The sequence below is a fragment of the Labrus bergylta genome, chromosome 5 (assembly GCF_963930695.1).
Source record: "Labrus bergylta chromosome 5, fLabBer1.1, whole genome shotgun sequence".
NCBI lineage: Eukaryota > Metazoa > Chordata > Actinopteri > Labriformes > Labridae > Labrus > Labrus bergylta.
Window position 1 is genome coordinate 1,164,628 of NC_089199.1, and position 15,855 is coordinate 1,180,482.

At 39.1% G+C, this 15,855-nt stretch overlaps 2 protein-coding genes across 7 annotated transcripts in view; both read right to left on the reverse strand.

The window, feature by feature from the left end:
* Positions 1-6,988, reverse strand: part of LOC109990140 (potassium voltage-gated channel subfamily B member 1) — a 43,469-nt gene extending 36,481 nt beyond the window's left edge. For all 6 annotated transcript variants that reach the window (XR_010666398.1, XR_010666397.1, XR_003808976.2 and 3 more), the window contains exons 1-2: positions 6,373-6,988; positions 4,950-5,615 (exon numbers count right to left, since the gene is read on the reverse strand). Coding sequence is in view for 1 of the 6 variants with exons in the window: in XM_020642145.3 (XP_020497801.2) it covers positions 4,950-5,504 (555 nt within the window). In the remaining 5 variants the exon portion in view is untranslated. The remainder of the gene's footprint in view (positions 1-4,949; positions 5,616-6,372) is intronic.
* Positions 6,989-7,479: 491 nt separating this feature from the next.
* LOC109990129 (prostacyclin synthase) lies at positions 7,480-15,023 on the reverse strand. Its single transcript, XM_020642132.3, has 10 exons — positions 14,867-15,023; positions 14,304-14,427; positions 13,184-13,359; positions 12,534-12,677; positions 11,959-12,086; positions 10,894-11,075; positions 8,955-9,075; positions 8,423-8,604; positions 7,908-8,059; positions 7,480-7,783 (listed from the first exon to the last, which is right to left on the reverse strand). Exons 1-10 carry the CDS (start codon positions 14,932-14,934, stop codon positions 7,627-7,629), a joined length of 1,434 nt encoding a protein of 477 aa, XP_020497788.1. The 5' UTR covers positions 14,935-15,023; the 3' UTR covers positions 7,480-7,626.
* Between the last annotated feature and the right edge of the window lie 832 nt (positions 15,024-15,855).

Sequence of the window (15,855 nt, forward strand, 5' to 3'; positions counted from 1 at the left end):
TCCTTACAAAAAGTCGTCTGGGGTAAAAAATGTGCAGCAGGTAAAGGAACACAAAGGATATCTCCATCCTCACACCACACAGAGTAATCTCCCAGACTTCACAAACAACAAAGAGCTTCCAGTGAAGTCAGTTGGGCATGTCTGATGTGTGGGAAGAAGTGCAGTTAAAGGCCTCCAGTCATGGCTCTCTCTTGCTCACTGAGAGTTGATGTTTCCATGCAATTAGTTCAAAGTGCCTCCACCAGGGCAAAACAACTGAGTGTCAGTTTTTATAGCTCAGTATCCAGTTCTTATAGACCAAAGCTTGAGTGGGAAGAGAGCGCGCTACAAGGCTTTAAGGAGACAGGAACTCAAATTCCCAGAGTGCAGAGTTGTCAAAAAGTGGAAGCCAAAGCTATTTTTTTTGACTCTGTAAAACTTTTCAATCAGAACCTGCTCCTGTTCAGTTTGTTAAGTTTTCATTATCGTCAGTCAACTTTGAATGAAGTCAATGATTGATCATAAAGTCTTTGTAAATTAAATATAAAAACACTGTAAATGGATTTATAATATGAATTATACAGTGCAGCAATTTGTGGTTTCAATATCTCACAATTTCCTCTATCCACTCCCATGCCTGGAATGGATTAACAATCCAATTATGTTTGCCTCTGTGTGTGTGTGTGTGTGTGTGTGTGTGTGTGTGTGTGTGTGTTTTGTGTTTTGTGTTTCTAATTGCAGCAACGCCTGGGTATGTTGAATCTCTTTGTTGTTGCTTTTAACACAACACATATTTGTTTTCTCATGTTACTTACATCAGCGCTGGTACAGTTTGAATGAGTTGGTACATCAAATTACATTTCAACTTTGTACCTTGATGTTATGTTTATTATATTGAAGTATAATATACTGGGATATACAAGGATTTCACAAATAATTCAATCAATCAAAGTTGAATTTTAATATTTTATAGAAAGTCAACATGAACTTATGGCCCAACAAATGGCATCACATGATTCAGATTTTGCTGGCTTCTGATTGGTGCATGGAAGTAGATGAAATCATTGTTTTTTATGAGGCTCTGCTCTTTTCAAAACCAGTGAAATAAACAAAACCGATTCCATCACTGTATATTTGATGACAAAAAAGGGTTTCCATGATTAAGAAAAGACTTTAAGGGTTAACAGCAATGACCTGTTCTACTGCCAGTCCCAGGGGTGTTTGTTTTGATCCCTCTGAGACTGAAAAGCATTGTGAAATGAGTAGCAGTGGCATGCTGGGACATGTTGCATAGGCTGGTTTCATTCACCACCCACTCACCCCTCTCCTCCCACTGGTACACGTTTTGAATGATGACATTTACAGTCAGCACATATGGTTTGGTATCAACAACAACTTATGTTTTATTGATGAAACGATTAACAGGATTTTTTCCCTCTGTTTCCAGGGGTCCATATTATTATGCTAAATAATTCATTGGGTATACTCATGAAAGAAATGCAGACTCAAGTGGATCTAAAACTATTCAGTAACATCTCAACACACCAAAGAAGAAGAAAGACAGACAGACTGCACACAGAGCCTCCTGCACTGCTGATTTGATGTGAAAAATGGCTTTTCTGAATGGTGGTGCTGGTGTCTTTTATTTTTGGGGAGGTTAGTGCTCCAATAATATTACTCCAACTACACTGCTACTATAAGATGTCATCTGGAGTTATGGATATTCTGCATCACACCTTATCTCTCTGGCTTCAAGTCAAGCGTTATTAATGTGCAATTAAAATTTAAGCGGCACTGAAAAATAAATGAGGCAGAATATGTGTTTTGGAACAAGCCATTTCACCGATTCAACTCTTCAATTAAGCCTCAGAAACAAGACTGCATTTAATGGCAGCCATTTAACCTCAATTTGACATTTTTACCATACCCTCTATCTAATATGGAAAACTAACCCAAGTGGAAATGGCGCCCCATTAGTCAAACAACGCTGGCTTTCCTACCCTTTCTTCCATTCAAAAGTTTCCTCTAATTGTGCTGCACAACATGCACTTGTGAGTGTAGCTGAGGATAAGAGCTTGCATGCAAGTATAACCAAGGGAGCTGGACAAAAGTTGTGTTCCTGATTCTCTGTTTGACTGACTAAAGTAATTCAAGCTGAATGACAGAGCCACAGCGGAGGAGAGCCAGTGCTAAAATGTACAATGATTATTTTAAAGAACCCAAAGGCTCCTCACTGGGTGAAAATTTAGCTTGTCTTCAAAACTGATTTGTTATTATTTAACAAATTAGTCAATGCATGCAACAGTGACCTGTTTTTCATTAATTCTTCTGTTGTGGACTGTAAATTGAGCCTGTTTTGAATTTGAAAAGTAAACAAAGAAAGTTAATTTTGATCATGCTCCTGAACTTTAATTTTAATTAATAGTCCAGCGAACTCAGTGAACCTCATAGCTGAGCAAAAAAGTATTGTATGTTTACTCATTTTCTCGGAGTAAAATCTGGGTTTAGTACAAAAAAACAGAAAATGGCCAAACACAGATCACAATAAACTTTTTCATAGTTCTAGAAACTGTTGGAACCCTCCTCCTTTTTTATTCACTCCGCACCACGAGAACTGTGAAATATTTTAGTTCCTAGAACCCTATTTAGAGGAACCTTTTTTAACTCCTGCTTCAGTGTAGGTACCATGGTGGTGCGAATGCAGACAGAAAAATTCCCCTACGCTGTTTAGTTCTCAGGGATCTCTCTAGTCACTAGAGAGTTGGGAACTTTCTGAAGAGGAACTATCCACTAAAGTCTAGTAGATAGTTCCTCTTCAGAAAGTCCCCAGAACAGTTTGGTCTGAAAACACCTCATGTAAGCAACAAGGAATTATCAGTAATATTGTCATTTGAGTCTGTAATCAAGCATTTTAAATTATCTAACATTATCATAGAAAAATTTACTTTCAAAGCCTGTACAATGAATTAAATATATATAATTATAATACCTAAAGCTAGGGGTAACGAGAAATGTATAAAGGACCTAAGAGCATGCTATCTACTCCAAGAAAAGAGTATGTCGTCTGCATGAAATGTTTTGTCTGTTAAGATTAATGATTTATTAATAAAGACTGACAGTTAAAGAGGACCTAGAACAAATCCTTGAGGAACCCCATTGTCAATTTCAAGGGTGGCTGCTTAAGTATGAGCAACAATAGCCCGATTTATTGTAGCCATCAAACAGCTGTTATCAAGATAAAAAAGCCACACAATGTTACTCGTTGAATAATAAATAAGACTACTAACAATAGAAGCCCTCGATATAATCGAGTGTATCAGGACTTAAATGTAATTGCAAAGTTTTTGTGAGAATCAAAATCACAAGGGTCTTATTGTATTTAATTGCTGATCTTGCATTTATACATACCTAGTAGATTTAAGAGAGGACCTCTTTGTCAGTGATTGCACAAAGATACTTTTCTTTGTTTCCAAGGGAGGTGAAGCTCCCTCTAGCTCTATAGGCCTTTTGCATATAGATAAAATGTGTTACAATGACGGACTGGACCAGTTACACACAGTTTTCCTTCATAGTTTATGTTACGCACTCATTTGACTGATGACAGAAGATCAGTCAGCATGAATACCAGAGGACCTGCTAATGACGACGTTATTAATGGTTTCAAGGGGTCCTGTGTTTTAAATTCAGCATATCTTCAAGCAACGTGATTTAATAGAAATATAATTAAGGGCTTGAGTAATTCAAGGTCAGAGATTGAGCAGGTTCTCTATGTAAATGAGCAAACTAAATTATGCAAGAAGGTCTGTTCAAAGAGGTGTTTGAAATTGTCAGACTAATGATACCACCATGGTATCTTTGTGGCTAGAATACCAGGCAGGTTGTGGGGTCTTATGACTCTTTAAATTTGAAAAGCATATGACAACAGCTTACTCACTCAAACTTTAGCAAATATTTTGTCTATTTTTCATTCTCCCTATTTTTGTTTTACGAGTGCCTAAGAATGCCAACATATCAGATTTTTAAGTTTGTTGGTTAAATACAGTGCATACAGTAAATACAGTGAGTAAATATCTTATGTTTTAATTGAATATTGACCCAGACACATATTTTGCAGAGTGATTTAAAATGCTGCTAACATGGCTACATCCATTGATCCAGCAAAGTGTGGTTCTCTTGTTCCTGGAGTGTAAGCTATAGAAGTCTGCTAATGAGCTGGATGATTGAATACTGGACTGGAAATGAGGCAGGGGTGGCTAATGAAGGCAACACTTTATGTCTGTCATAGTCTAAAAATATATATTTTGTCTAGCAGAGTCTCTTGCTGTCCCAAAAATGGTTTAACTCTAACAATATATGTCAATCCTTTCATCCACTGCTGAAAAATCACAAACATTCAATTATTATCCCGAGAGACTCTCTCCTAGACAATCCTAGGAAATAAAAATTATCTGACTAAACCAGTAAAGGCAGACAAAGGATGCTTGACAAGTTTTCTTCTAAAAAAAACAGCCCAAACAAAATGTGGTTTTAATTGACTTTGCAGAAAAACAGCACCCAGGTCCTTTCTTCTCAGGGATGGAAACAACTTGTTAGGATTATTGATTTAAGCAGGATAATAAAATGACTCGTCCTAAAGTCCTGCTATTCAATACACACTGATGAATGAGCAAAAGTTTGACGTGATCCACTGAGAACAACTACAACAACAACATATTTTCAGACTGTCAGACTGTCTGTCTTCCTCTCTCTTGTACTCAAGCAACAGAAAGTGACAGATTAAAAGCACTAGAACGGGTTCAAAGAAAGTCATACATCAGATCAAGCTAGTCTCAAAGAGAGATTTCTGCTTGCCACTGGATGTTAAACTAAATTTAAATCTTATTCATTAAGCTGCCTGTTACCTTCTTTAATACCACTTTAACTTGGACTGACTTGATTTTTGTGTAGAAATGTGAAAAGTTGAGCTCTACCTTAGCAGCAAATGAAGAGCTTGGCTTCTCCAGGAGATCCCACAGCTTCATCCTCTTCTCAGAACAACATGTGGTTGTAAACTCCTCTCCATCCCTCTCCCTCATGTTCTCGGCCTCTCTTTTCAGCTCCTCATTCATCTGCTCCTTCTTCTGGTGATACCTGGCCTGGCAGCACGACTCCAGGTAGATTTCGTCGATGCCCCAGAAGTCGAGCTCCTGGCTGAACGACAGGGCGCACATTTCCTCCATCATGTGCAGCTTCCCTGTGCGGTAGAAGTTGAGAATAGAGGTGAAGGCGCCAGGATGTCTGTCGAAGAAGTACTCATTGCTATCCAGGCTGTAGTCGTCGCAGATCTCCATGATGGAGTCGTGGGTGTTGCAGTCTCTCAGCTTGCCCAGTCTGGTGCGGGGCAGCCGGTCCAGAGTCCTCCAAAGGACCTCATGGAGGAGGCCGCCAACGTTGAGTCTCACCCGGCGGGTGTTTGTCTTGCTGTGGATGATGTCCATGGTGTCTGGTGACTGCAAGGAGCCAGGTGTAGATCCTGATTTGTTCATCTTTCAGATCCCTTGGACTCTTAAAAAGACTGGAAGATACAGTCTGGTGGATTAAGAAGACATGGTCCTGGAGAAGACTGCATCAGGGTCCCTCCTTGTTTCTTACCCGAGCTGTAAACAAAGAAAACAAAAAGATTTTTTTAAGCGCACTGGAGCAGTCTCTCTATGTCCTACAGCATGAATGTCAGGTGGTTTATCCACTCATCAGACAACAGATAGATATTGTAATCAGCTTTAAGAGGCACAGACGCTTTTCTTGCTGACAAGGGTGGAAGTGGGGGGTGGGGGGTGTAGGTGCTGGAGATCCCGGCCAATGATAAACTGGGCTCAACTTTGTGAGCGCTGTTTGGTGCTGAATCTGTCGCTGTCGATGGGCTGTGGTGCTGAAACGTGCAAGCCCGGGTCACACACGGATCGTTGTTACCGACTCAAAGGCAGCGGAGTTTTAGATTGCAAATGTCAATATGTTGCTGGACTGTTCCCAACAGCGTAATATCAAACCAGGTTAAATCTAACTCTAAATATAACCTTTGGTAAAGAGCCCAAAACACATCATGTGTTTTTTAAAATCCTTTATGATCTTTTTACTAAAATATTTGTTTGCTAACGTCGACTTTCAAAAGAAGAAAGTTACACAACAAAATTAAAAAACAATACATAAAAATGACTTAAGCCAAGAAAAAAAATGCTTTAATGGCTACATTTGTGGTAATGTACACATATGTGTGTCATGCAACAGGAATGCATTTTTATACCCGGATTAAGTAGCACTCAGACAACGGACAGGACTAAAAGATCAAAGTGTAACAAACCAAGTGGGCTAAAAATAGATCCAAAACATCAAAAAGGGGATTAATGTGATACATACGTGTCTCCCGCATATCCCGGTATGTCTCATGAACGTCCAGCAGCAACATTTCAGGAGTAATCTCAGGATTCAAACTTGTGTTCCCCGTCCAGATCTCCGGCTCTCCGCTTGGAGCTGAGGGAGGCATCATGAGCCACGTAGCGGCATGTTGGAAAACACATTTGTTTCACGCAGACATCACCATGTCCCAGCTGTCCTGAGAGCTCCTGATACAGGTAAATATCAACAAGTAGACACAGGAGAGTATCCTCTCCTCTTCCCCCCTGCTCTCGGTGTGAGAGTGAAACGTGCTGTTGGCTGCTGGCCGGCTTCTGTGTGACTGTGATGGGATCCTGCAGGGGCTGACTTCACAGTCTGTGAGAGTTTAACCCTGTCAGAGCCACAGCTTGGTGTATCTCCACTGTGTTTTGTGTATGAAACAAACATACAGGTACTGTAGGACCATGAATATGACTGAACATCTGTAATCATAGTGGTTTAAGTGAGGTCACTAACATGCCAAGTGCCAAATTTTTACATCACAGAAACTGTGCAAAGACTCCAAGAAGTGTGTGTGTGATCTAATTTTTCATAGAATGTTTGCCAGTAAATGTTTTCCAAACTGAAGCATGGTAAAAATAAAGTATCCAGTCCAGACAACCAAGCTAATTGGTATTTCTCTGTTTTTTTTAAAACTTTTTAAACATACTTCAACAGAAGCAAACAAGATGTTGTCCCTTAACAAACCCGAGTTGTACCTTACAATATGTGGTCTATAGTTCTGCTATAGTCGCTTTCCAAACAGACATCTAAATCTAAACTTTCCACTCAGTGTTGCTCTGCAAACATCAGGAGTGTGTGAGTGTGACAGATGTGTGGCCACCTCTGTTTACAGAACAAGCAGTCCCCTTCTAATGCTGGAGCTTTGTATTAGACAAACGGAAAGAGGAACCAAACTTTTTACAGCTCCTGAAATAATATTGAGAACATTAAGACCACTTTTAATGTCTCATTATTATCATTATTTTCTGATACACACATAAGGTGGGCTGCAGAAGACACTAATGTGGCTGTAATCAATTTGAACAAATGAATTTACACAATAACTTAAAGACATGTGACAACAGATCATAAACAACATATTTATTGATAAATAACACAATATGTATATACTGTAGAATATAAATATAGAATACAAAAGTACAAAGGGCATATTGACACTATAGGCAATGTACATGTGTTGAAATGTGAATACAAATGTTTTCTGCTTCTTTTTCAGTCCAAGTTGTTTTTTCTGGGTTTATATCTGAAAAGCAGGTCCTGCTCTGGTTGTAGCATCCCAAATCCATAACGACTCGCATTTACCTCCGGCATTGGAGCGAGTGGGTCACACAGCTCCAAATCATAGTTAGTCAGCACCATGTACACAAACCTGTAAAGCAAACACAGAGATGAAATATCAAATTAGGAGTATTCAAGTAGAAACTAAAGGTACACTACTGAGGTATGAACATGGTTCTGAAGAGTTTTTGGTGCACTAATTCAAGGACACTCACTGTCTGATGGTATTGATGGCAAACTGCTTTCCCACACAGCCATTGGCCCCTGCGCCCCATGGCATGGTGTAATATTTCAGCTGCCTCCCTGCCTTATAAAAATCCCTCTTTACTGATCCATTGGCGTTCAGGAAGCGATCATACTTGTATTTCTGGAAAGGAAACATTAGATTAAATAAATGAGAAAGAACACTTAGCTTGATCATTCAGTATAAGTCTGTTTGTTTGTTTCATGTATGGTGGACAGAGCCTAACTATGTGTTTCCCACGCTTATTAGCTCTGTTTCTTTCCCTGTTCTCAGCTAATCCCTCACTGGTCTACAGCTCTGGGTTTGATCTCTCACCGGGTACCACAGTGTCAGCTTTGTGTGGGCGTTCATTTCACCTTTTTATAAAACAGACGAATTACATCCTAGTCTGCATTTAACTTCTGCTAAAGACAATTCCTACTATTCCTATAGTGCAGAGAAGATGGGAAAAAAGAGCTGTTGCTTTAACAGGACAGGAAAACAAACCTGTGGTTCGTGGTGAATCTCAGGGTCCATTTGAGGGCTGCTGAAGGGAAACAAACACACCCGGTCTCCTTTTCTCAACACATACTCCTGGCCATCAGCCATGTGGAGAGTTTTCTCCTGCACTACCTCTCTGGTGATGAAAGGGGCAGCGGTGAGCCTGAGTGTCTCTTCCAAGGCACTGTCTGTAAAGAGACAGAAAGAACAAGTGTTAAGAACAGGAACAACTAACCAGAATGTTCTTAGAAAAGTTTGTGTTTGTCTGATTGTCTATCTCTAATAATATGCATTTATTAACGTAATGGTTAATGGACTTTATTCATTTCTTAAGCTGTGGTGATTTCTCTTTAAGTATATTTTTCTCCAAGTTGGGGTTTTGTGCATTATGGTGTATATATTTCTTCATATCTTTTATCATACAACTAATTCAAACAATCCAGACTTTAGTTTCCAACTCATCTGCCTAACAATAGGAACAACCTTGTTTGTACAATGAGTGTCTCTCTGTTTACATTAGCCTGATTTGAGTCCTCACCAAACACAGGGGTGTCCACATGTTTGTCTGAAGTCTCCATCTCCATCCTCACCGCTGTTAGAGATTCAGGATTAGTCAACAAGAAGCCCAACAGCCAAAAAGCAGCAGGACCAACATTACCCTGGAAACAAACAGAGGCTCACATAAGACAAAGATACGATCTCTCACCCTGGTGTGTTGCATGGAGACAGCACAGACGGTTCTCTAGCAGAAGTCAATAACACACATAGAGGTCATGTATAGCTTTTGTTAAAAAAACAAAAAACAAAAACAGATTGCTGTCCAGATGAAAAAGAACGGCTTCCTTTATGTGTCTGAGATGAGAGGAGTCATGTTCTGGATAGTGTCACTACTGGCAAAGCACACTGCTGTACTAGTTTACTTAAAAAGGAAAGCCTTCAGAAGCCTGAGGTCCCCCTGCCATCTGCCTGCATCCAAGGACAGGAGAAAAACGACAGCGCTGTCTGCCAAGAATAAACATTCAAAAAGTGAACGGTAAATAGATAACCACAAAAATATGCCCCTTGCGTTACTGTAAATACATTATGTAGACAAAGGAAGGTTTACTTTACAACACATAAACAGTGGAGATGAAGAACATGTGAACATGTGTATTCATACAAAAGAAGTTAACACTATCTACACTTTTTATCAGAGACTTAATTGTACAAAAAACATGGATATATTTCTGAATGTTTGAATATAATAGAACTATGTTGTCTTTCATTAAAAAAACTGTTTTTCATTGCTGCATTAGCCGTGAAACAAATCATTTGTTGTGCAAGTACATCTAGCAAACACACTTTAATTTCTGTCGCTGAAGTCAGGAAGAAAAGTGTGACTCATGGACAGCTGAAAAGGTATGACTCAAAACTGGAAAACAAATGTAAATAAACCATGGTGACAAGTGCGATGATAGGATGAGTAAACAGCCTGCGGAGTGATGAAGTAAACATCTGATGAACTTGTTTGATGCAATAAAGCTCTCAAACAGGGCTGCAGGCAAAACTGTATACGTCCAAATCAAATCCAGTTAGATATGTGTCAGAAGTCAAGACCAGGTCAATCACATTACATCAATGACCTACTTGGATGTTTTTCAATTGTCCGTACAATAATATTGAAATCTCTTTTTTACATGGTAATAAATGTGCACACACATCCAGAACCAGAAGTACAATAACACAATCTAGTTGGTTTTAGATTGTTATGGAAGTTATGTTGTATAACAAGTTTGAAATGTTTGCTCCTAATGAATTACCAAAAGACCTGAAACTTGCTGTTCTTATTGGATGTGTTTAAGGTGAATAGAATGACTTGGAAGCACGCACATCTGGCTGTAGATATTCTGCCTGATCTGTTTATGATTCTGGTTCTGATTTAGATGTGTTTGCTGGATTCATTTGTTATCACACATCTATCTGCTCACTGTTTGAAAACCCTTTATTGACTGTACTGCTGTGTATGTTAAGTCTTCAACAGCGATATTTAATCTCAGCAAGCATTTCCTGCTTGGTGAAGGTTGAATAATTAAAAAATATCTCTTACAAATATCTTTGAAGGAAAACATCTTCCACCGTGTGTCAGAGAGAAAGGTCAAAATAAGTTTCCCTCTCTTTTATTTTGACAAAGGAAATAGTAATGTCAGCATTTAGAATGTTGAAGCCCTTCCTATGTCCCTAAAATTGACATGCTCCCTCTCCAAATCAGAGTATCCACAGTGGAAGGAGAGGTGGACAGCGCCCTCATGTGCCAGATAAGAGTACTGCTGCTACTGCCCCTCTATAGCTCTATCTCAGACTCCTTTAATTCAAGACTTCATGAAGACGTCAGGGAGAGAAAGAACTCACAGAGGCATCAAGTTCATCTGTCTGAGAAGACAAACGTGCCTAATCTCTTGAGGTGGTCAAAAATCTGAAACCATAGACATCTGACTCACCTGTGTGGCCCAGAGCTGCATCAGTACTGCCCTCCTCTGCATCTCCTCGTCAGCACCCGCCTCCTGCAGCATTCCCCTGTAGAACTGAAGCCAGGGGCTCGAGCCTGAGCCTTCAGTCCGACCTGCTGGAGCCAGAAGCTCCCACAGTCGCTGCCGCACACTCTTAGCTGTCCTCTTCTCCTCTGTCACACAGACAAACATCACAACATGGAAGTGAGCGAGTGAGCAGAAACAGCAGAGAGTCTTAGGTATGACGGACGTAATCACCACAATATTGTAATCGGCCCACTTGTCAGTTTGTTGTTTCTAAACATTGAAATATCACACGATGAAGCACAAGGCCTGAAGGGGGAAAAGTTGCGTCAACCAAGTGAGCTAGATTTACAAGTTAGATCACAGTCTGTGAAAGTCTACAAAAACACTAAAAGACTTCGAGACACTAGATCAAAGAACAATGAGTAAGTGAAACTCATGGCAACCAGAAAACAAATCTGAGGGGGATGATGTCACAGCATGTAATACGGGACTCAGTGAAAAGTGTAAAAAGACAGGACACACATTACACATTGACATGATTCATCTGTTGTATCATCAAACATCTAGATTAGTATAAAAACATCCTCCTTTTTCCTTCATTCTAAAAACAACACTCGATTGTATCACCATGATCTGGACAGAGACTTTTAAATTACATTTTTATGTTTTAAAATATTTAATAAAATATTACAAACAAAGTTTTCCATGTTGACCAAAAAACAGGATAATCCTACTCGACAGTTTTACACATTTTGCATCTTCTTAAGGTCGGATCCAGATCCAAACTAGACCTGGACTACGAGATCTTATTGGATTTTAGGATCCCTTTTGTACTTGACATACCCACTTCCTAAGATCCATTCTGACAGCCAAAATGGGATCAGATTATTCTTGAACAAATGTGTCCTGATGATCTGTATTTACATCTAAAGAATGTATAACTGAGTCTTCTGTTTAATGTCAGAGAACTACACGCTCTTTAAACCAGACCATTCAAAGGAGTTTCAAAACAGAAGTTATTGTCTTTACCTGGCGTCAGCATGCCTCTTGCCAGTTTGGTTAACAGACCATCAAACTTCTTGTATTCGTCATAGACATGTGAGGGATCAGTGCTGTTGTTGTTCTGCTCTCCTCCGAACAGCGTCAGGTACCCCGCCCTGCAAACAACACAGAGAAACACAGTGTCAGAATGTGCGGGGCTTTTCTCTGGTTCACTGGTATTTTTGTATCGTTGCTCGGATAAGCAGCCCACACGGAGTTCTTCCTTCACACACCAGTGACCTTCTTTGAAGTGACATTTTTCCACCAGCCTCACTCTGCAGAGCATCTATCAATATCCACTCTCTTTTGTTTTCTAATATTTCATAGATTAGAGGACAGCTACATTAAGATTCAAATCCACTCTGCCAAAATGTTTAACCTGGAAAAGTCACCTCAAACATTTGAGTCAGTCATCCTCAATTTGTCTCCTGTATTTACAAACAGAAAACCTCAGAATCGACAGCGGTGTAAACTGTTTAGGTGAACACTATTCACACCCACGCCTGCTACTTTTGACATAGTTCAAAGTGTGGGAAGATGGGGGAGGGGGGGGGCTCTCTTACTTGAAAAGTAAGCTGTAAGAGAAGTCGAACAGTCCCTCCTCTTTCCAGTCTTTCTGGTTCTGAGGCATCTTGGCATTCAGCATGGCCTGCAGGTTTCTGCTAATGGTGCTGTTGAGGGCGGACAAATTCATTCCATGAAATTGCCTGCAGACACAGAGGGAGAACGGTTAACTGCTCCATTAGAGGAAGAATCAAAGATTTCAATCCTATCACTCTGGTTGATGATATTGTAAAAACAGTTACACACCTTTTTTTAAGTTACCTGTTGACTTTGGACTTTCTGTTTTTCTCTGAGGTGAACACTTTGGGTTTGTTTTGAACAAACTTGGGTTACTTGTTTAATAAAAGGAGAGTACAAATGTGCACTGATTTGACTAAGATGCAACATGAAGAAAGTAGTTTACCCAAATGATTCAAATTAAAGATAGTGTTCATGTCTTTAGTTCAACAAGGTCATAACAAATCAAAACTGTGTGGCTGACAGCTGAGCAATAACAAAACAAGAAGTCCCAAAAATAGATTTCCATAAATGGGAGCGGCATTCTACAAAAATAAACTGTGCACGAGTCGGTGGATTCCAACAACTGAAATGAAAATGAAAATATGCAGAAGAAGCTTTTAGTTTGAAGTTAAGAGTGATAGAGACGTACTCTCTCATCATTGCTTTTTCTTTAGCAGGCTGCTGGTGCGGCAGCTGCAGGTTGAAGATCCTCTCCATGAGCACCTGAGCATAGCGGCTAAAGTCCAGAGAGTCCGAGTCGTTGATGACCGTGTCAAATGAGTGAGGATCCAGAAGCACCGTCACGTAGCGTCCAGCAACACGCACCTGAAGATAAAAGTAGAAGTGTATGAGACAAACGCAGATTTAACACAGAGGATCATTCAAACATTACGTTTGAAATGTTTGTAAAATGCAACAACAAAATAACCATCTGTATAATATCTTCTATCACACTTATTAGTGAATGGTACATTTAACTGATGTACATATGTTTGATTTTGATTTTTAATAATTTTATTCCTGTTTTCTTGAGCTGCTGTAATGAAAAAATTTCCCCCATGGGGGATCAATAAAGTTTATCTTTATCTTTACTTCTCTAATATTTTAGTGTTTTGAGGTTTTAAGTAAATTAGCTCAATTTTCTATTAATATCAATGAATACAAAACTCAAGATCACACTTTTTGAAAACTATTCATTGGTGGAGATCCAATGAATAAAACCTCTTTTTTTATTCTGAATAAAGGACAACCACAGTTTCTCAATAAATGTTGCATTACAGTGTTTTTAACATGCTGTTACAGTCAGACTGACTTAGATCTCATTAAGAGAAGCAGAAGTGCTGCAAGTTCATTCTTAAGAAATTATTTCTGAGGTACACAATCAGAAAACCTTACAAGTCTGATTTAAATGTCCAGCTCTTTAAAACAGGAAAGCTCTTCATGCCTTTCTAACAGCATCACCACTGACTTCCAACTTCAGGCCTTCAGGTTTGGGAAAAGCAATTAACCAAAAAAATCCCCCCTAAAGGTTTATAAAGCTGATGTTTTCATACTTTCTTCTTCAGTTGATGTTTTTTGCCCCATTTTCACAGATTTGTAAATGTGAACATTTCTATTTCGTAGGACCCTTTAAATTGGCATAAAAGCTTAATTTTGGGGCTTCTAAAGAGAAGAGACTGTACAAATGTCAGAATAATTCACATGTAAGTGTGGACTGAGGAAATATTCATGTCTTAATTGTACATACTCATTAGGAGAATTCTACTCACTGTAAAAATGTCGCCGTGTTTCTGCTTCATTCGAGTCAAGAACTTTGCAGCATCTTTCCCAAATTCTAGAGCATGGCCTAACCATGGGATCACTCCTTTGTCCAGAGGTGGATCACTCTTGGACCTGAAAAAAAGAATAAGAACATTTTGTGATTTGATGTACAGCATCCTAATGGTATTTATTTTAAGATTTACACAATTATAAAAAGAGACATGAACTCAATGTTTTTTTTTGTTTAGTTTGACATTAGATAATAGTTAGATAATCTAAAGTGCCACTAAATTTAGTACTATAGTAGTTTTACAACATTCCTGAAGTGGGAAGAACCCACTTCACAAATCCATTATCACCACGTTGTTAATATTATTGCTAAACACATAGGATGACTCTAAACAAAGCATGAATCGACGTTAGAAATAGATGCACAAACGCCTTTACAATTATAGACATTTTTAAAAGCACTTTCCGTGTCAAAAACAGTGTCTGCCATGCTTTCATTGTTTAGGCAAATGCCAAAGTGTTTGACATACACGACATCACAAGTGGATGAGAAAGGGCTTACCTGGATCTGTGTGTGAGAATGAAGTAGAGCAGCACCGCTTGGAAAAGCAGAAAAATGGTCCAGATCATCTTGTGTGTTTACTTGGTCGCTTCGCAGTCTCTTGAGTCCCATCGGCTCGCATGTTGGCTTTTATAAACGCTCACCCCACGGTTACGTCACCGCTCAGTCATAACATCCTCTCAGCGCTCATTCATAAAAACTTCCGTTGAGTGTTGACGTCATCACGCCTAACCTGCAACCCAGTGGCTTTTATCCAGACTCGGAAACAGGTTTATTTTGATTTTGATGTTACTATATGATCCAGGTTACTTCTGCCACATAAAACAAGCAGGTAAAGACCTCGGTAATACAAAACATTTGGCCACTTTACAGCCGAGAAAGATGGATTTGTACCCGTTTTTTTTTTTAAATCGTAGATTATGGAACTGGAACTCACTCCCTACACACATTCAACTCTGCACCGACCCTCCAACTTTCAAATCACTGATCAAAACTCACCTCTTCAAACAAGCTTTTAACGTATGATTGTGATGTATTTCCTGTTTTCTGTAGTTTACCTTTATTGTTCTTATCTTGTGTGTAATGTTGCAATGTCTGTTAGTCTGTCCTTACTGTGCTGTTCTTTCTGTTTCTAACTATTGTACAGTGTCTTTTTTTAAAAGCGCTTATAAATAAAATGTGTTATTATTATTATTATTATAATCATAACCGTTTCGCGGTAGAATCTATTTAATACGCCGGGTTTTTCTGTCCTGTAAAAAGATTCGTTAGTTGCGTTAGAACCTGATTAATACTACTATCATAATTTTCTTATTTGGAAAAGTACGTTAGGTGTGTTGGGTAAACTATTACTGGAGTGAAAGGTAAAGGGAAGTATAATCTCACATCCAAATGTGTCTCAATCTAGCGTCACTCATTAGTCACTCACATGCAGACACTTCCTTTTTGACTTCATATCAGCTGATATTTGCTTTAAGCGTCTCCACCTA